The 22392-nt window shown below is 36.3% G+C and overlaps 1 protein-coding gene across 43 annotated transcripts in view; it reads right to left on the bottom strand.

The window, feature by feature from the left end:
- The window catches only part of SIPA1L1 (signal induced proliferation associated 1 like 1), a 213894-nt gene that overhangs the window by 40637 nt on the left and 150865 nt on the right, over positions 1 to 22392 (bottom strand). For all 43 annotated transcript variants that reach the window (XM_035540174.2, XM_035540179.2, XM_035540190.2 and 40 more), the window contains 6 exons: positions 21829 to 22017; positions 16947 to 17121; positions 9013 to 9116; positions 7400 to 7557; positions 3748 to 4324; positions 2363 to 2637 (listed from right to left, as the gene is read on the bottom strand). In XM_035540174.2, the coding sequence (XP_035396067.1) occupies positions 2363 to 2637; positions 3748 to 4324; positions 7400 to 7557; positions 9013 to 9116; positions 16947 to 17121; positions 21829 to 22017 (1478 nt within the window). The remainder of the gene's footprint in view (positions 1 to 2362; positions 2638 to 3747; positions 4325 to 7399; positions 7558 to 9012; positions 9117 to 16946; positions 17122 to 21828; positions 22018 to 22392) is intronic.

Below are 22392 nucleotides of genomic sequence, written 5' to 3'. Positions count from 1 at the left end.
ATTTGCATGAATATTTATTGTGGTTACTTCGTTTACCTACACACATCATTTTCCCATGGGGAAGAAAAGAATGTCAAGCTCTGTAAACAATCGGTGCAAAATTTTCTTTTTTTAGCTCTTCCTTTAAGTGATTATGACATTAATGTGGAGAACTATCAGTATCTCCTCCCAGTTAAAATATAAAACAAAGTGGTAACCTGTTATCTGTATACAATGATACTAGCAAGTTCTGCAGTCTAATAGGAATAGATGGAGTGAAACAGTTGGTGCTGAGGTCTTGCTGTTCACAAGATACACATTTTCGAGTTTTACTTTGGTCTAACTCTAGCCTTGACCTGTAAATTAACTTAGCAGTTGGGAGGCATGAGGAGTGCTTCTGAAGCACATGTAGCAGCTTCACCTGAAAAGAAACCAGCCTGTGTGATGTGGAACACTGCAAGGGAAATGGGGATGATCAGGAAATTAGTTTTCAAAGTCCACTCGCTATCCAACTGAAATGTTGGCACTTGCCTCACCTTCTTTCCCCCCCTCCCTATTTTAAGTATTTGCTGTTGTTTTCCTAATGATTATATACTTCAGCTGTTTGGGTTTCTCTTTTTTTGTAGGCATAGTTACAGTTGGAGAAGCAAGAATACAAAATTCCCTCTAGTTGCTGTGTCCTTAACTTCAAGGTCAGCAACCAGTCCTCTAAATGAGTTCAGCGGCAATGTTTTAATGACTATGTTTTAGCAGAGATATAAGCTTAACAAGGCTTGCCTATGTGCAGGGCATTAGATTGTGAATCAGGGTATTTGGATATATTTTTGTATCTGCTACTGACCTTGCGTACGTGACTGTTGGCAAGTCACCCCATCTAACGGCACCCGTGCTCCTCCTCCAACTTTATGTCAATCAATTTATTAGGATAGGAACTGCTTCTCATGTGAATGTATTATACCAAGCAGAATAGATCTTCATTTCAGTTACAGTCTGTACAATTTACTGGAGTAGAAATACTAAATGACCTCCAGAGGATGCAATGAACGGACTCAAGTTTTGGAAAACTGATTGCCAGAGGAGATACTGCTTTGTGCTACGATTTAAGTCAAATCTTCAGCAATATTTGTAGGATAGCCACAAATTCAAGACACCATTTCTAAACCTTAGTGATTTTGGATAAAACAAACAGGATAAACAGTTGCTTTACAAAATTTTGTAACTGGGTAATAACCTACTTTGACTATATTTGCCCTCTGCAAGACAACAAAACCCACTGCTGCTGAGAACTGTATTTCCACAAGTGCAGTAATTTCTCTTCCTGCTGTGAGTATGGATACACTAACAATAAGCTTGCTTTTGGCTGTACTTAATTTAGTTCAGAAATAATGGGATCTCTGCTTTCCACACAGATTTTTCTGCTCTAATCCTTTTGCTATGATTGCAGCTGAATGTTCCATTTGCTTGGGCTGCTAAATACTGTACAAAAGCTTTCCAAATACCTCATGGGTGACCTTATGCCACTGCTCATTTTAATCCCTGATGTATTCAATTTTCCATTGACAACTAGGGGACAAATAAAACGCCTTTCCTCTCTGCTACCCGTTACAACAAGAGTTATTAAGACTCACAGTAAAAACAAATATGAATTCTTCTAGCTTTTATGCAAGTACATAACGCTATGTGGCTGAACAATGCAGACATCTGCAGAGTTCAGAAGGGAAGAGTAAGAATTACAGAAAGCTTTGGGTGGTATGAGTTCAGGAAAAATACAGAGACTCACTGTCCAATTTAGAAAAAAGAATACATGTACTAATGTTTCTTTCTGATCAAACTACATTTAAAATCTGTACGAGCAATAAAACAGTAGACACAAGCCTCCTCGGGCTTAACAAAGATTGGAAGCAAGAGGCAGGCAGCCAGATCTACTACTAAGTAAAGAAGAATTACAATTCACAGCATTTTCTCTGGACAGATCCATAGATCTGATAGACCTTAGTAATTTACAGCCTTATTTATTTGTGAAAGAAGAAAAGTATACATTCATTCTTATCTTTCAAGTACTACATCCACAGACAGTACAAACTATCAACAAATGGGAAAGCAGAAAGAGCAATGTATAATTATTTTTGACACAGCAGAAACACAGAATTCTCAATTAAAAGTTGTTTGATTTCCATTTGTAGTTTAAAGGTTCTTTAGACATCTTATTAAACTGCAGTATTCAATGAATATTTAGTGGGGCCCAGAATGTGAGTACTGGCTATTTTCCCTGCCCCTTTTGTATATTAAAACTGTGCCATAGTTTCTGGAGTTAATGCTTATTTGGTGGCATTCCTCCCCTCCCTCAAATAATTTCTGGCCAAAAGTAGCTATTGCAGCATACCTGCGTGGTGTGCAGTCCTCATATGGAGGGACGATGACGACCTTCACTGTTACAGATGTTCTCAGAAGATCAATCATTTGCTCGTGGCTCAGGGTGGCTACAGCCACCTTACAGATTTCCACCAGCCGGCTCCCCTGTCGCAGTCCTGCCTGCCATGCGTAGCCATAGGGCTCGACATCTGCCACAATGCCTTCATAGTTTACATGGAAACCAAGCTGGCCCAGTCCATTCCTACGCAGAGTCATCTCCACTGTTTCACAGCCCTTAGTCACAAGCTGTGAATTAAAACGAAGAGAAAATTTAGTGAGCGCTCATATTTTCAGTGCTCATACAGGTCTAAGGACTACATTTTCGTACAATCAACCAAGAACCTCCCAAGACGGTGATGGGACACGATCGGGGAAAATATATCACAGTCCTTGGTATTCAACCAACTGAAACAATCTTGTCACTCAAACTGGTATTTTCAGTAGAGTCTTGTCACCCAAGTTTTGCCTGGAAGTTTTACTGAAACCACATGAATTTTAGAAGAAACATGGCAGCACACAACAAACACACACATGGAGTTACACAAACATCTCTATTTTCTCTCTTACACTTTAGTAACCAGACAACCAAGCTACCTGTTCCTAGCTGCTTCAGTAAACTGCAAGATAACTTTCAATCAGAATAGTAATGTAGAGGCATGCAGCTGTTATACACAGTAAGCTATAGTCCATGCCACCTCTTCTATCCACCATGAACACTAATATGGTAAAGAACAATTTAATAGGGCATGTTTTTTCCTGGTCATTATACATCTACAGTTGTAAAATTAAAGACAATGAAAGATAACACATTCTTTCATGATTTAATTCGATAAAAAATGAGAACACACAGATGTTTTATATAGAGATACCACCATTGACTACATTTTTATTTTATCATATGCATTAGGAGAATATCTGAAGGTTGTAATTGGGATTGGGACTGCACCCTGCTGGTGACATAGAAAGACAGTCTCAAAGATATTGCAGTTTCATTTGAAAGAAGATACAAGAAGCCTATAAAACAGAGAAAGGAAGGGAAAACAAGCAAAAGAAAAAAGGTAACATGTCAGTATCTATTGTGCAGGAGTAATTTATGTATGTGAAAGCCCTGTGGTTTTTTTGTTTTAAATACTGAGGCATTTGACACAACCTGCTGCGGTTGGCTGGTATCTGATTAAATGTCAGGGCAATATTGGATTTTGAGAAGTAAAGGCAGAGAAGTCCTAACAGATTTATTGATTGGCAACCCGAACAGCTTCAGGCATCCCAAACATTGATGCAACTGAAGCCTTACACTGTGGTGGGGTCAGAAGAGCAAGCAAAGAAGAGGAACCAAACAAGAGAACAAATTCTAACCTCCAGCCTTTTGACGATCTCTTTGATGTCATCAATGTTGCTGATGAAGCTCTCCAAAGAAACACATTCACCTCTCTCATAGAATATTTTGATATTTGTGTCCGTTGAAGTCCACCCTATCACATCCCGACAGGAGCAATTAAACACCACGCTTTTTGTGTCCTGTTCAATGAGGACTACAAACTCATTAGAGATGCCTAGGAGACAGTCTATTTCCATACCCTTGCTGTAATCTTTTGCATGGACACTCCAAACAATAGCACCAGAACTATAGATCTCTGCTCCTGGATAAGGCTTGGACTTCTCTTTCTTTTTTGAAGCGAGCGAGATGAAGGGAAACTTGCCAGAAGGGTCAATAGGTGTATTGGTGACATTCTTCTCTGCCAAGTCTTTCAAGTATTCTTGACGGGTCCTGGTGGCCATAGCACGAAACTTTTCTGATTTGTGAGCAGCATTCTCTGCATTAATGACTTTGGCTAGTAAGAAGTCCCTGAACACATTTGATTTAGGAAACGTGACACCTTTTGGAATAGGTGGTCCAAAGGATGGTACATCTCTGGATCTTGTCACAGCAACACTAAAAGAAATACAGGAATAAGGAAGAAGCAGAGTGTTTCAGTATATGCAAATTCCGCATTTTTTGAATAAATAAAATGTATTCCCTTTTTTCCTTGACCCCTTGATGTTTTTCTCCTTTTCTCAGCAATATGCCTATATTTACATTTTAATCTTGCCAGTGCGGAGACCATGTCCCTCACTGTATGAATAGAGGACCAATTATTTCTTCCTCTAAGAACTTTCTGAGTCATTCTCAGTACCACAGCTTAAAGAGAACTTGAAATGCAAAAACCTGCTTTTGTCATAACATAGTCAGTCAGGTACTGTAGTTCTGATTTTTGTTTCTTTTTGTTATAACCAGCATATTTCTGACACACTCTATTATTCTAGCTTATAATTTAGGCACCTAAATTGCTGAAAGGCTCATCTGAGAGGCTTATTCATTCAGCAGTCTCTCCTAAGTAGAGATCACCAACTGTGCTGCAACAACTTTGTAGAAAGAAGTACGCCAACCATTCAGACCTGATTTACCACATCTAGAACTTAATATAAAGCAGCAATAACGTAATTTTGGCCAAAATATCACGGTAATGGAGTTTAATAAAGAAAAAAACATGAAAGTATACTAAAAGTGTATGTGGTCGTTAACTTGGAAGGCTGACTAGTATTAGTTTTACACTTTATGTTGAAAGACTCAGGTTAGAATAATTAAGAAAATTCCCCCAAAATCAACAACTGAGATTGCAGAAACACTAGCAAAGTATTTGAGGGGAGGGGAATGGATGGGGATCACCCAAATCTTGGTTTTGATTTTAATTTATTGGGTTTTAATTATTTTTTTCTGGCAACAGATACTCAAAGATGCCATAGACTGCCATATTTCCTTCAAACGTATGCCATATATACATATATAAAGTATGCAACATGGAGTGCCCATGATGCAACTACCTGGCTCTTGATGATCTTCAATGGTCCTAAAGAGTCTGTCGTTAAGAGATACGAGCCTAAGCATTAAACACAATTAACTGAATTTAATGAAAAACTACCAGTGACATTTTCTTTGATTGGGTTTTCAATATCATGAACCACAGGGATAAGACTTTAATCTTTAACATATGCTAGAGAAGTTTTAAAATGTGAATGATGTTGACGGAGAAGACAGACTTTTGAAATACTGTTTATCTTAGCTGCGAAGGAGAATCACTGGCCAAGACAGTGCTTGATTTTATTCCTTTTATGTAGTTTTTAATATAAATTCCAGTACAATTTTATTCTATATGGCTTCCTGTTTTGTCTAGAATTATGAATCTATGAAACTGTTCCAAATAATCCACTGAAAAGAGGTCAAACTTGCTTTGAAAAGTTTCCTAGAAAAACTTTTCATAATGGAATTCTATAAATTCAAATCGAGTGTTCACACTAAGGGGGGGGGGGGTGGAGGAGAGGAGAAAGGATTTTAGTCTTAAAAGACAGTACACAAAACACACAATGCACTGGCAGACTCCAGCATCAATCTGGTCTGCACACAAGCCTGAAGACTGAAGCCTGAAGTGCATGAATAAAATTGCAGGATTGGCACTTAGCACCTAGCCAATTTTTAAATGAACACAGACACACTTAAAGATTTTTTTTCCAGCTCCCATCCCTTAAAATCTAAATCTGTAGTGTCACTGCATCACTAAAGCTGAAGTTTTCATATAATTTTATTCACTATATATTATTCACTAATAGTAATCAATCAGGTTCTAGCCCTTACAGTTGTGAATACTTGAAAAACAAAAACAAGAGATTCAAAAGCCTGAAGGCTAGAAGAAGAACCCATAATATATTTAGATTTATTACAGTATAAAGAGTATAAATCTTTAGCATGCTTTTTATAATGAAAAAAATAAAAATGAGTCATACCATCTAAAACAGTAACTGAAAACAGATCTGTAAATACACAAGTTCAGATGGAAAATACATTTGTAGTGGAGGGATTTCCTACTTTCCCTTTACTTCAAAGTCATTTTGTTTTGTTTTGTTTTTTTTCTGAAATGTCTGAAAGTTTAAGAACAGGCTATGTCCACATAAACTAAATAGCAGTTTGTCTTCAGAAGTACAACACAAAATGAGAGTTTTAAGCAAACTTAAAACTCTAGTACCCCAACTGCTATGGTTCACCATTTGTGGGTTTTTAGTAGAAAGGGTCAGGAAACAACGTGAAGATTAAGAAACATCTATCTAGTTATATACAGTCAACAACCTGCCTTAAAATGAGTATCAACATAAACATGCCTAACTCCAGGAAAGTTAAATACATGTACAAAGTACAACACTGATTCCAGTACTGCTGCATGAGGGTGTTACCAAAAACTGTTGGGAAGGGAAAACCTTCAAACTCTACTATATCTATTTGAGATGGTATGTTCATGTTTTTCAAAGACACTGTAGTCAACTGCTTTCGCTCTTCCTTTACGTAAGCGCTTGACTGAATTAAACTCTTGGCCTTAGAATTAACCTATGTTTACTGAAATACAGATGTTCACCTATCTCATTTCAAGACAACTGGTCTAAACCCATTACTCTGACACTCCATATTATAAATAAAATAATAATAATTAAGAGTTTGCTGAGATTAATCAGTATTTTAAAATAAAAATACAGCAAGAGTTCTGGATGTAGCAAAGGTAAAGAGTTCCAATTACATTAAAAGAGCATTATTTCTACGCTTAGTTTAGTTAAAAAATTTACATGAAGTAGGAATCTTATCTTGCAATACTTCATTGTATGCTGCTACCAATTAGCATTTTCTATTTTAATCTTAAGAACTTGAAGGTTACAATAAGATTTTTTGCTGCATAATGCTCTGGAAGAGTTTTGGTTTTTTTGGACAGAAGTAAAGTAAGTAATAGGTATTTCAGACAAAACGTTACCAAAAAACTAGCTTCTTATTGAAGGGTTAGTCATACTTTTTCCCCACTGTCTTCATTTCAAAAAGGGCACAAACTCAGATGCCTAAGTTACCTGAACAAAAAGTGAATTCATAAAAATAAAAAACTACGCCTCCATTTACACTCAATTCCATGTTTTCAGTGAAACTAGTGACAGCTACCTGTAACAAACGCTGTCGGTACAGGGACCGTGTACTCTCACAATGACAAAGACGTGCTGGAAGTGGGATCGAATGTTCTTTGGGCTGAAGGGCTGTGCTCCAGGTTCCTGGAAAACTATTGTCACAATATCGTTTCCAATGTGTCGTTTTCTCAGAAGCTTAAAAAAAAGCACAGGTTAAATAAGTCTTCTCACATTTTTTCAATTATTTCTCATTATTTTCAATTACTATTGTTCAATTTTACATTTCAAGCTGAAAACCAAAACAGATAAGCATTTACATGCTAAGTAACAGAATGTTAGTTATTTATCTAACAAACTTGAGGCATGGGCATTTATTTTCATAACAATTTCATTTCTACATCTAATATATAGGAAGAGGAAAGTTTAATATAAGTAAAAATGAGAAAAACAACAAACACCTGCTAGTATGTAATCAGTCATCAATCAGTGATAGACAGAAGCTGGAAAACATTCCCTGCTTCACACAATTTCACAAGCCAGAGGTTAGGTTCTAAATCGAGTTGAAAAAAGTTGTCATTGTCCTTAAAACAGTCTATAAAAATTTTCTGATAGGCTTCTTTCAGTAAATCCAAGACTACAGTAAAGATAGATAAAATAGTATAATATTTAGTATACAAAAGCAAGCTAAAAAGAATAACGTGTTATTTATTGTTCTTAAAGGAAATCTCAATTTTACTTGTAGAAACAGAAGCTAACAATTTCTAGATTAAAATGGATACACACCATATGCAACAACATGGCCTAATATTTAAAAAGGAAAATAAAATTAACTTTATTCAAATGTATTAGAAGGAGAATTTATGTAAGTGCAATGTAATTATTTAACTTGTAAATTGGTCAGGACACTTGGATTAACATCTCTATTCTTATAAAAGGTATCATGAGATCCTTATTGGCCTTTGTTTTTTTTTTCTCTGAAAGGAAAATGTCTCTTTCTCTCTGTTAATTTGAGACTGTAACATTATTTAACTGCAGTAGTCCAAGTAAAGCACAGAAGAAATGCCATTTTTTATTGTTTTTAAGCAGTCACCTTCTTAGTTTGTCTCTCTCCTTTTACAAGTGCTTCAGAGTAACAAAGCAGGTCAGCCTATACAGCTCTTCATACATTAAAAATAAAATTAAAAATTAAAATTAAAGCATTTTGTATCATGTCTTCTTTCAAATGGCTATGCAGTGCTGTACCACTCACTCATCACCTCTGATTCCAAACATATTACAGTTCACTGAATGCAATACTTGAAGTATAATTGACATTGTTGCAGAAGTTAGAAAACTACTTTGTGTACACTACGGTCCTTTGGACTTAAGGTATAACCTCATATACGAAATGCAAATGTGCTACTGACAATATTAAAGTTTTAGTAAATAATCCATAGCGAAATAGAAAACAGTCCTCTGTAGTAAAATATAGCTATGGTGTACCTACAATGACCTGATTTGCTCATCTTTTGACACAGAGATGGCCAGTTTTACTTTTGATCTTTAAGTGCTTCCTTTGCTGGTAACAAATAAAAGTTGTCATAATTATTCATTAGTTCGACCACTTTCCAGACAGAGGAAAAATTAATTGTTAGACATGGTCCACCTTACCTGTTGTTTGTTGTTTGGAGTGTATGGCAACATAGTAGATACATGGAACATGATTTCATAGTCCTTGTAGGTTGTATACAGTGAGTGAGTACCTGTTGAATCAGCTTCAATTAAAGAAAAAAAGAAAATAAAAGCATTATTAAAAAAAGTTAAAAATCAAGTTTCATTACTATCAACAAAATCATCAGGCAAGATGAGAATTCCTATTCATCCTCAATCCTAGCTTACATGAAAGCAAATAAAAACTCACCCAGAGTTTATTCACCTGCCAAAGCAAAATGACACAGGCAGCATGTATAACTTTTTGTTTACTTTTGTCAGTGATGAACTTGCTAGGAATAGGAAATTTCTACCAGAATATCCTGAAAAAAACCCATTTAAGCATGAAAAATGACCAACATATGGAGAAGAAGCAAAAACCATATTTATAAAATGTAGGTAGGTATTAACCTCCACAAACACACATGATTTACATGTGTATAAAAGTACTAAGTTACAGAGTAATGTAATATAATAAAAAAGCATTCTTCACAGTAAATGTATTAATTTACATACGATGCAGTTAAATAAAAGTTTCCTACTTCGTGTTAAAACAATGGGGCAATCTGGGTTCGTTTGGTAGGCCAGTCTGGATCTGCACAGTTAGGAGGTCACTTGCCCATTAGTTCATCTCTACTTTTACACACTTTGCTGTGTTTCTAAAAAAGGTGTGTCGGGGGATTTTTTGGGGAGGCATAAGGGTGGAAACCCAACTCTGACAGCACCTCAGAGACATTAGAGTTCAGAAAAGTCACCCAGAAATGGAGAAGTGCTTTTGTAGAGCAGTAAGCCAACAGAACAAACCAACAGCCAACTTTCAACTCAGTTCAAAAATACAATGCATTGCGATACTTGGAGGGATTCTTCGGAAACTGTGTGACATAAGCTTATTGATATTCTGGAAAAAACATGTGAGTAGCAAGATGTCATGGTTTTCAGACACCATCCAGCATCTCAGGCTAATCAGAACGAAACTGAACTGCACAGAATGCAAAAAGGACTTGAAAAGGAAGGCGGACAGATACTGGGAATGCATACCATGATCTCATGCGTAACTGGATACTGATGGACATATAATGCACAATATGTGAAAGAACACAGAGGGTTCTTTTAAACATAAATACCAGGACTCTGAATTAACTGTAATAAGTCAAAAAAAGCCTTCACTAAAAGCAGTGCTTAATGGAAAAGGAGTAGTCAAAAATGGGGTGTTTGCATGCTTAAAGATGATGGTGGAAAAAGCTGACAATGACACTATAGTGCTGGTATATTAATCAAAGGTACTCTCACCTGGTTTGGGCTCTGGCCACCCTATTTTAAAAGTTATAGAAGAAATAGAAGGGATCCAGAAACAGGCCACAAAAATAATTATACGTGGATGGAGAGACTTCCATGTGGAGAGAAAATGATAAAAACTGGGATTATGAAGTTTAGGAAGAAAAAAAGAAGGGGATAATTAAAGTTTACAAAGTGTTGGTTGAAGACAACACTTGGTTACAGACAAATTGGGAACTTTAATTTTTACTTTTTCTATCTTTAAAAAAGACACCCTGAAAAATGTTCCATTAATTTAACAAGTAATACGTTTAAAGCCAAAACAGTAAACACACTCTATTAAACATAATTGCTGTCTACAGTGCAAAAAGCCAGTTTTCAAATAGAATTTTAAAAATAACTAATTTACATATAGAAAAAAGCATCCTGGTTATCTGAAGTTATATAAACATGCGACTACTTTACATAATGTCAGCTATTTATAACAAAAAAAAGTTAAGCTGTTAAACACTACACCTTGGAATATTTTACTGGCAGATCATGTTACTAAGGAAACAATAGCTCTGAAGTTTGTGAAGTATTTAGAATACAGTAAAGTGCACTGATTGTTTACCTAGATTTTGAGTATAAGCTTTAACAAAAATTTCTGTTTTCCTGTTAAATTTGGAAAAAGGAAGCATCTGTATCAGTTAAAAACTGCAATATCATCCATACAATTAAATGCAAAAATTTCTACATTAGAGCTGCACAGAGATTTTGCATTTATAAATCACCTATATTTAACAAAAAGTGAAGAGAAAAAAGTGTTTCTAGATTCTTATCAAAAAACTCAGTAAATGTTTCAAAGGCTCTCTTTTCCAACACTCAACATTACAACTACAAAAAAAACCTAGCTATCTGCTGAGTATTTTCTTTTTCATGCTAATTACAACAGCATGACAGCTGAAGTGGAATCATTTCTTCTTGCACTCAGTTTGCAGCAGCTTGCATCATCTGCCTGATCATTACAGTGCATGCTGAAGGAGACAGATGCACTTGAAAGTCACCCAAACATCAACGTAACTCCTTACTGCCCCCCCACCCCATATGCAAATTTGTACAGTTGTACATAAACTTTGATAAATAGAGCATATAAAAATATTAAGGGGGGAGCACATCAGGAGACAACACCGAATAAAGTAGTTTGACTCATTATTGTACATGTTACATTAGAACAACACCCATGCGTTTAAGCCAAACTATCAACTTTCATGAATGGAGTCTGAAGAGGGCTCTTTCTTCATTGTCCTTCCTCCCTCAAGATGAGCAGAAAGCCCACAACAGTATTAGTTCTGCAAATTCAGTAAGAAGGCTACACTCCTAGTAATATATTCAATTATTCCAATTATTAAGCAGAACCTTACAGAAGCCACTTGACTTGGCCAGCATGCTCCTAAGCAGCTTTTTAAAACTGTGTGCTAGGAAATTGTATAAAAATCAGTAAGAGTAGAAAATCCATCTCGGTGTTTAGAAGGAAAATATGTTGTGAAGAATTGTAGGTAAACAACAAAAAAAATGATACCAACTGGGCAGGAGAAAGAACAGCCATTACTACAAATTGCAGCAGTGCTCACAATTAAGCAGCACAAGAACTGAAGTTTCAGAGCTTTATGTTCTTCCAATTCACATTTGCTGTTTAAAAGCCCTGGCTTATTCCTAGTTTCTCCTAGTTATTGGCCCATCTTCAGCCAGCACCTGTCAAACCTGCCTCCCTTTCCATTACACACAAGGACTACACCGAGCATTCATGTTTGACTGCTGTAATAGCCAAGTCACTTTCAGACACTTTTTCTGAATAGTCCTTTATTTTGTAACATACAAACATTTGTGTAGCACAAACACACAAATTCAGACGCCCTGCTCCGCTCCCTCCACCCTCCATGTCATCTTTTTAAGCAATCCAAGAGCTTTTGATCTTTCTTCGTCATTAGTCTCCCAGTGGATGTCTCAGACACAATAATAAATCTTTCTTACATGTGTTTGAAAAGATGTAATATAGCATAAGTTAAGAAGTGCAAGGTAATTATTTCATTAGAAACACTGCAGTTTATTAACAGCCCCTAAACTGAACATCAGCTTGAAATCCATACATTCCCTAAATTCTTAATCTGTTAAATATTCTATGCTGTTTTAATACTGTAATGTCTTAACCAAGAATTCATACAATATAAACACCTAATCCAGAAACTTACCATTAGTAGCTAAATTGCTCATCTCATCAAATAGATTTTTAATTAATATAAGTTGTAAGAGTTTATGATCTCTATTTCCTGCACCAACCACTCTGTGGCTCTGCTGAACACACAGGCCAGGTTACCAGGCCCTGCATTACCTGATTTCATTTACTAATTTAAAGTATTGAGAAATAAGACTGAGTGAGGGGGAAGGGAAATAAAGCATGTATGACAACTGGAAAACAAAGTCAAACGACTGCAGTTATAATTTCAAAGATTGCTGTGGTATTTATTACTTTAAAGTGATGCCTATAAACTTCCTAGCAACTGTGGGAGAGATGAGTTTTTCAAGCTCTATTTCCTATCCGAAGTCTGCAGGCTGCCAGGAGATAGACTGCTTCCCCTCTGGTAATGCTCAAAACACACAAACAAAACTTTAAAAGTAGCAGTTCTCTTCCGCTGTTGCACTGGCGAAGCTCCAAAGCTAAAGCCCTTGATGGATCCAGTATACTTAAATAGGCTTTCTGTTAATAGGATGCATGAGATTCCTTCTTTTAAAAATTGGCTCAGTTACGGATACTTACCAATTAGGCCCCTAATTCTAAAAATTTCTAAGAACAACTGTTCTGAAATTGCCTTTTGCTATAGTGAAGTTACCAAGTTTGCATAAAATACAGAAGTCTTCTGAGTATTTCCACAGTAGACATACAAATCAGCTTCTCTCCACACTTCGAAACTCTTCTATCCTGTCTCACATCATGCATCTGCTTTTTCTGTTTTGCAAAGTACTGTCAAAGGTACAGAAACTAGCAAAGCTTCATAGCTCTGACCTTTCTTGCAAGCTAATGAACAGACATCTGTTTTTAAGAGCATCTTTGCAACCAGCTGTGCTGGCCCGGAACAATTTTCATTCAGGAAAATTTCCTGAATAATGAGAACACAAGAACTATTTCATGATGGCGGTCTCCAGCAACACAAGAGCACAGAGCTGGAAAAGGGAGAAGGTGTGGGCTTCCTAGCTGTGGGCCTCTATATACCATAGCAATTACAACAAAACCCCATAAACCCAAGTCATGGCAAAACCACAGCCTCTTCCTGCACAGGCTTTGTGTCAGGACCAGGGCAGAAAAGACAGGTTACTTAATTACAGTAACTATTAAATATGTCTTGCCTGTATGCAGTCTGCTGTTTGCCTATTCCCCATGTGTAAGATTCAGCTGTTATGGCCATCTCTGGACATTAGCATTTTGCCTACCACAACCTTTCAGGATCAAGAAGCAGAGGCAAGAGAACCAGTCCTCAGTCCCTTCCCCAGAGGAAGAACGCAGATGTTTGGAGAGGCAGCAGGAGAAAAGGTCTGCAATAACATGGGTTGCCCATACCTCAACACACAGCTGTTTTTGAACAGGAGAAAACTCACAGCTCCTCAGCCACCTGCAAGTCGTAGGAGCAGCGTACAGTGCCTGCTCCAAGGCTCCAGCAACCTCACAATGAGCAGCAGGATGCATGGCCTCAGGACTGCAGGACAGCAAAGCTCTGACCTACGTTAGAGAGAACCAACAGCTCCCAAAACAGCTACTTCTACTTTTACTGTGAACTTCAGCTCCTCACCAAGGAATTAAAACTCCCAGTGAAACAACACCCCAGTACAAACCTGATTTTAATTACATTCCTGCTTGTTTCATATAGGTGTCCTTACGCTGTTTGGTATGTCTCACAAGGCTTTCTGTAGCACTCTCAAGAAGACAGGTTTCTGAGACTGTCACTTAACAAACATTCCAGCCAAAGAAAGCTTTGCTTTTGTTCCACCATTGGGCAGCTATTCTAAATCTTGTGCTTCCTTCCCCCCCATGCTACTGCTTCTTAATGCTATGTCAAGTTAAATATTCATTCAATTATGGAAACCTCAAAATCATTTTACTAAGTATGTAGTAGAGGCTGGACACCTTCAGCCAAGCAGATGTTTCTTAATAATTTATGTCTGTGTAAAAAATGCATTAACAGTTCCTGGATGTACCTATCCAAAGAGCTTAGTGTTGTGCCCACAAAACACCTATCTTTTCTTCCACCACTTCCAATCTGTGCTTTGAATGTTGGCACAAAGGAAAACATAGCTCCATTAAGATGAATTACAAAAAGCTGTTTCTATTGTTCGCATTTGCTGGTATTGAAACATGTTTGTTAAGAACTCATGCGTGCTATGTAATCCTCATGTTTCCTCGGTGATCCTGTGGACAACTTAACCCTAAAGATTTCAGAAAACTGAGGAGTTCATGAAGTTACAGCTGGTGAGTTCCTGGACGAGAACTTGCAAACCTTGCCTGAAACAAAACTTATGAAACACTTCATGAAAGCAGCAGTTCCCACTTATCTATCATCCCCCTTCCTTTCTGATCACATTTTTAGAACAGGTAGTCTATTGGGTGCATAAGCTGCTCAGAAGTGGGAAAAAAACATAAGCTCTCAGCATGGAGTAGAAAAGTTTTACCACAAGAGAGAAAGTCTTAAAACTAGGAGAGATTCTGTTAACTCAAAGTGTATATATATGTCCACGCAACAGGTTGTATATTGTAGTACATAAAATCAGAACTTGACAAGGTTCCTTCCCCAGGTCAGAAGCACCAAGAAGGAACTAAAATATTACTGGGAAATTTTGCTGTTTGGGAGAGAATTTCAAGTACCTAAGGCAGTTGTAGCTTTCATGGGTATATCCAATCAGATGAATGAACCCTGAATCATACAGCATTTACATGTACTAGAAAACAATTTGTGAACTGTCACCAAAGAAGTTGGTAACAGTCCACAGGTTTTTTGTTTTCAATGTCTTACACTAACTAACTAAAAGAAAGGGAAGGCAATATTTTACTGCACCTACTGAAAGTAAGAAGGAGGTCACAATATAAAAGCAGAAGTGATGAAATAATAAATAATACTTTTGGTTTTCTATACACGTTTGATTTTTGACTTGGCTTATTTTTTATAACTGGCAAACTAACACTTCTGAACAAAAAAGGAAAACCCAACCCTAGAATATATAGTATTACATATCCAGTATAGGCAAGAAACTGTCTGAATCTCATCTGGAATAGCATATGTAATCGTAGCCACTAAAACTAAAGAGAACGAATTCGAACTGGGACAAGTGCAGAAGAAGGTTACCAGGTAATACTGCACGTGTGGGGGGAAGTAGGGAAATCCACACCTCCCAAATCAATGAAAGCAACTTGGCTAATTAAGGTTAACATCAGAAAAGCACAGAGGAGAGCTGCAATACGTAAATGCACTCGAGAGTAAAAGTAACGAAGGGTATCATATGAGTATTGCAACAAAAAGAGGTGGCTTAATGGTAAATGTGTGAAGCACAGGTATTAATCTAGGTTTAAAACCATGGGAAGTTTTCTAACCCTCAGAGTAGTAATGCTTAGGCTGATCAAGAACAACACGAGGAGATGGCAACATGATCCCTGCAAGAACCAAGCACGCAAGATAGAATGTTGGAGCAGTAAAGCAGAGCAAGTTACTGAATTTGTCAGAGGAGAACCATGCCAAAAGCAATTTTTGCTGCACTGAAGTTGATGAATGTTGTCTGCTATCATGACTCAACTCCTTATTTAAATTCCTATGCTGCAAATGAGCAAAATAGCAAGAGATCTCCATAGGAATTGGTTAGTTCCAATAATCATAGAAAAGCAAGACAGGCCAAAGTTGTCCCTGGAGTATTTTTAAATAGATTTACAAATTGAATAAACTAGCACTAGCTGATAAACAGGTATTTCACAAGCTCAATCCCAAAAACCGAGCATTTTTTCCATAGTTACTGTCACCTAAAATCATCTTTCCAGTGCATTTCTGTTGCAATGTTTTATGATTAAAACTGTCAAATACAGTTTTATTTCCACAAATCAGAAGAAAAATCACAGAGGGAAGAATATATTTGATAGCAGGAAAAACCGCTTAGAGGAGAACATACATGCAACAGACATTGCATAAAAACAGATCAACTCATCAAGGTGGAATTACATAGATGGGTTCTCAAAACTTTTTTTTTGAGTCAGTCTATTAGCACATTATTAAAAAATTCATTGCATACCAACTGTTTTGATTATTCATTACAATATACTGATAATGGGTTTGAGATGCTGATAACAGCTCCACAGTCTACTGGTTTCATGTTGCAGCTTCAGTGACAATTTCATATGAAATTAGTATAAAAATCCAATAATTATCAGCGTTGAAAAACCATATGGGTACGGGTCAAATTAAGTGTTTGCTCTGCTTTCGCTTCCAATATTGAGCAACTGTCTTCCCATAGCAAAGAGGCTATTTTTAGCAATTCTGTGCAAAAAGTCAATTTGCAACCATATTATGTATTTTGTTCACTTAAGAGAAAAAAAGAAAATGTCTTACTCTTTGTATCCAGCTGAGCACGATACTTTTCAAATCCCTTGAGCCGAACTCGTTCTCCCAAGAGCTGAAGAAACTCTTCAAAGGCTGGTCCTGCTGATTCATTGTTATACATCTCCTCTTCTGTGCTTTGCCCAGCTTTGCAGTACATGATACCCACCTTAAGTTGGTAACTTAACTGCAAAGGGAAAAATACAAAAATCTTGTACGTATGCCAAGTGATATAGCAGCTTATTTACTGAATTCACTTCAGATTTTTTATTAAACCCTTAATTCACAAAGAAAAAAAATACCCAACCATCAGTCTAATTTCAAACATAAGTCTAGTTCCAAAGGTTCTCATTATTTTCCACCATGAATGCCTCGACAATGGCATATTTAATCTTAAGATGTAGAATTGCTTTCCAAAGTGAAACAAACATTGATGTTCGTTACTTTCCGGAAGAAGACATCGCAGCTTGCAAATGGTGAATGTCTTACATTGAGCTACATTGCAAGTGTTGGCTGAAAAACATCAGGAACTTGACTTAGGCTGGTACTGCCGTTACTATACTATACTAAACATTCCACATGGAAAAGCAGGGCATGGCACTCACTCATTTCTATAATTGGTGATAAAATTAACAGTACTTCATTTAGAGAGAAGAAAAAAATTATTCACCTATTAGTGTGCTTAACTATTAACCACGTTTAAATGGTTCAATGACATTCATTGGCCTTCTCTGATTTAAAAAAAAAATGCAGTAACAAAACAGCTAAACAATAAAGCAACATCTAACCATGTGAAAGTAAATTTTTTAATCCAACCACAATTGTGATTCTTCAAAACATACTGTTCCCACTGATAAACACACAAAAAAGGCCACATCTGCATATTTTATGTCTGGACTACAGAAACAGAAGACATAAAAGGGAAAAAAGCAGACCAACAATATTTACTGACAACTCTGTAAACATTTTCACATGCAGAAACTCTGACCAGCAGAGTGCTAAGGAGTGTTTTGGAGATTGTGTCTAATTTCTCTAGTGCGTACCTATTGCACAGTAAATAATCTTTCCTCCTACTTGTCAATTTTTGCAAAGGGTCCATTTAAAAAAAATATTAAGCAGATCTATCAGAATGAAATCCAGAAAAGTCTATGAAAACTGGCAGAGATTTACAAATCTGGATTACAGGTTACTGTGAAGTCTAGATAGATTTTCTGTAAACAGGCATTGAAAACAGCCATCCGAATATACGAAGACTTGCTCTCAGAAGTTATTTAACAGGTCATAAAATAAGGTCTTGGAACCTTCTGGGATGATGTGGATAGATACAATTCAAGTAAAATTCATTAATTTTAACTAATTATATTTACAGTGGGTTATTTTAAAAGCCCTCAGAATTTGTTCTATTCTAAGAAAGAAATAAAATTTAAGAATTTGAAAAATGCGATTTTATTATTATATTATTCTTTTACTACTCAAGATGCATTGTGACAGAGAAAGTATTAGCAGCAGGAAAATAAGGAGGGAGAAAAGACAGGTAAAGACCAACCTGGCTTAGTTATTCCTGCTGAAGTAATTAAGCACATATAATGAGTCACAGTTCTAGGATGTTTCTTTTTCCCCCCTCTGAAAAATCTTTTTTTTTTTTTTTTTCAATTTTCTGACGCAAGGACTACCTAACTTTTATCTCCCAAATACGTCCAAATTTCTTATGTGAAAATATGAGTACAGCATGTCAATCTCTTTTGTATGAAAGCAACATTTACAGGCCAACTTCCAAAACTGCAACTGCACTTTCCATATTATCAGCGGGAAATCCTGATGTGGACTATTAAGGCAATACTCATTCCTCAGATGTGTCCTCTGTCTACTCTGAAGGGAATATGATGGGTCAAAGTGTTTCATGGCTTAGCTGCTCTACTAATTACAACAGGTTCTACTAATTTTATTTAAACGAGTTAGGACAAAGAGAACAGATCTCACCAAGCACACATATACTAATTAAGCTTCAATTTTGGGTGAAGGAAAGATTTTCCAGGCCATAAATATGAATGGGATCCTCAGCTCCCAGGAGCAATGGAACAACTGCCCTTTACACCTTTGAAAATGTCAACCTGAGGAACTAAGTAAGGACCATGCAGCAAAGAGTATGACACCTTCTTCGATTTGCTGAACTTCCAAAAAAAAATCTCACAAGACAACAAGCTGCTATTTCCAAATCAAAAAACAAACAAACCAAAAAAACAAACAGATCCAGTGGGAGAAAGAGAGACAGTTCCCATTACGTCTCCACCTTCCGCTAAATCTAGGGTCCTTAAGTGTATATAACTCAAAGTTAAAATGAAAGAAGGGGTTGAAGGATGAATTATGCTGTGGTAAAACTTTTGAAGTAGCAGCTTCATTTTAATAATCTAGAAGCATTTACTTGTTTATATATGAGGTAGAAGTGCACTTCCAGTATTTGTCTAGCACCCTGTGAAAGACAGTGGAAAGCACATCTTGCATTTAACCAGTCAGCAATTTTTAATATAAATACAGAATTATATTAAAAACCAACTGACATTTCACAGTGTTTTTGTGAATAAGGAATCACCATAAACTTCCACTGGAATAAAGCTGCCCTGATATCCAATTTTAAGTCATATTTGGATGTAAACCTAAAGTTACCATGAACTCTGCATTCAAGATGAAGATGAGTAAATGGTAATTAGCCAGGAGGTTGCCACTAAGAAACAGAATGATTGGATTGCTTTTTAACATGGAACCATTCAAACGAACATATTTTAATCAAGTCAATAAAAAGAACGGCTAGGTGAGAACAATGTGGGCTGTATGTACAGAACAGCAGATGTTACCTTGACTAAGGGGAAGTAAGAAACATGCAACTTGACATACACCAGTCAAAAAAATGGACAAGAGCCACCTGTCTTTACAGCATATTCCCATTCTGATACTGGCTATTGTATGCAGCTCAGATATCTACATTCTTAAGAAACTGAAAGATTAGAGGAGACAGAGCTCAGACAAAAATAATATGAAATTCAGAGAAAATATGTTGCAGTGAGAGACTTGAAAAGTGCAATCTGTTAAGTTTATCATAAACAAGATCAACAGATGATTTAATGACTGCATACAAAAAACCTTTGCAGAAAAAAAAAAATCACACCAAAATGACTCTTAAGATGTAGCTGAGAAAGATATCAGAAGAAAAGTCTGGAAGCTGAAAGCAGATAAATTTAAATAAGTGCAAATTCATAAATATGAAAGCTACCAACTGCTTTAAAACCTCACTCGAATATTAAAACAAAAAGGCAGCCTACCTTAACCAAAACTGGTGAATAAGTTTTATCAAAAGATACCAATTTGTCTCAATGGAGGAGTTATTGAGTGAAATTTAACACCTAAGTCAGGCTAAGGTCACTACATAGTCTTAACTCTTAAATTTACAAAACTTCCTCGTTGCTATATCAAACAGGCACCTGTTTAAGCTGTAGTGAAAGTGTGACACACACAGCAAGAAGAAGTGATAAACATTCCGTGTACCTAATTAGTGGAGCAGCTGTTACCCAAATTTGTGTGTTAGCTTGGAATTGATAAAAATGCAGCTTCTAATTAGTACAGAGTGTGCTTATCTTTTTCTGTTAGAAGTGTCAAACTGTTTCATTACCACAAAAACAGAAAAATACTTTGATGTAGGAAGTACATTTTTAACTATCAATTGCCCTTAATGATTTTCAAAAGTTTAAATAGTAATAAAAAAACATACTATATCACACTCCAGATTGCTAATGACAGATAAGACTTGAAGTAAGGATAATTTCATCTTTAATTTTTTTTAAAATACATAACCAATTTCTGAACCAAATTATACTAAATTACTTTTCTCATTAGATATCTAATAGAAATAATTTCAGAGTTTATGTATTTACATAGAAGTTTCTGACAGATTTTTTTCCCCCCCTTGGGAAGACTTTCTAATCAACGTTATTCAGATTTGAGGTTCTTGAAGGTCATATTTGTAAGGTGCTGATCTTTTGATCTTTTTAGATCTGACCCTTTTTAGAATAGCCATACTCCCTCCCTTGTGGTGCAGATAATCATTAAATCTTTTTCTATTTTATAATGGCTATATTTCAACATCAGACTGACAGCAAGAAAAAATAGTAACATAGACTTTAATTCTGTGCAGAAAAGGCTGATCATAAGCAACAAAAAAGACCAGAAGAAAGACACCAACAACCTCAGTACTCAAAACAGAGCTTAAAGACTTTGACAGTGACATTTCATCATAAAATTCACTTAGCTAAATGACAGTCCATGAGTAAAGTCTGAGCTATATAGCTAATAAACCTTGGTTCCATCTTTAAAGAGAACAGGAAACTACCACCTAATTGAAAATCAACTGCATGAAGAGGGTGAGTATTTTGACGTTAGTTGTTTAAGACAGGAAAAAAAAACAAACTATAGGCAGCACCCTGGTAATGATTGCGCCAAATACAACATTAGTATTTTACAACAAAACATTCAATAACTTTGGAGATTTCAATTGTCATTATAATAATATGAAAACCAGAACAAAACAACTCCCTATCCAGCAGTCTTTGAAAAACAATCACTTAATCTCTTTTAAAGTAAATTAAAATGGACAATTGCCATAACACTAACCTAAAACTTTAGACTACTTACAGCAGTGAGCTTGATTTCATACAAAGCAAATATACTGCAAAACTTGGGGGAAAGACACAGAATTCTCTCCCAATAGATGACAAGCTTTAATTTAAATGGAGCATTTTAATAGACTGACTGAAGTCAATTAAAGTTAAAAAGGATTTTTGCAGTTCAGTGAGTAACCTGACAGTTTAAAACAATTTGTCTCATTCTACAGCTTTGTACTTACCCCTTGTTCATCCAGCTTCATAAGCTGTTCTGTGACTTTGGGAGTGTTGAAGGCCAGCCTTAGGCAATGGATATTCAGCTCAGGAACCACATACTCAAGCACTTCTTTAAGGGGAAGTCCTCTGGCTGTGCAATGCTTTGCAGTTGAAGGGATAGCATCTTCCAGCACAGAGCCTCTTAATGTCATAAGCTAAGCATAGAGAACAAAAATAGCTTATATGTTGAATTATGCACCGAGACAAGGTTGACTAGCAACAGCGTTGGGAGCAAAATGTACTTTTCTCCAATGCTCAATGGAGTCTGAAGACACCAACTAATTCATGTTGTGTGAAACAGACACTGACATGCAAAATGTCACTCATCCTGATAGCTAAAAGTACTCCAAATTTTTCCAATGATTCAAAATTCTTAACAGATTTATATTTCACAGAAAACTAATACTTAGGAAGATTAGGAGTACTATTTCTAGTGGAGCATTTCAAAGTCTAACCACTTCCACATATAAAATTGGAGGAAGTAATTTTCTCCTTCTTTGCTTGCTTCTAGCTAATATAGCTCCAGTAAA

Source organism: Cygnus atratus, chromosome 5 (assembly GCF_013377495.2).
Source record: "Cygnus atratus isolate AKBS03 ecotype Queensland, Australia chromosome 5, CAtr_DNAZoo_HiC_assembly, whole genome shotgun sequence".
In the NCBI taxonomy this organism is placed as follows: domain Eukaryota; kingdom Metazoa; phylum Chordata; class Aves; order Anseriformes; family Anatidae; genus Cygnus; species Cygnus atratus.
This window is presented reverse-complemented; position numbering and strand designations above follow the sequence as displayed.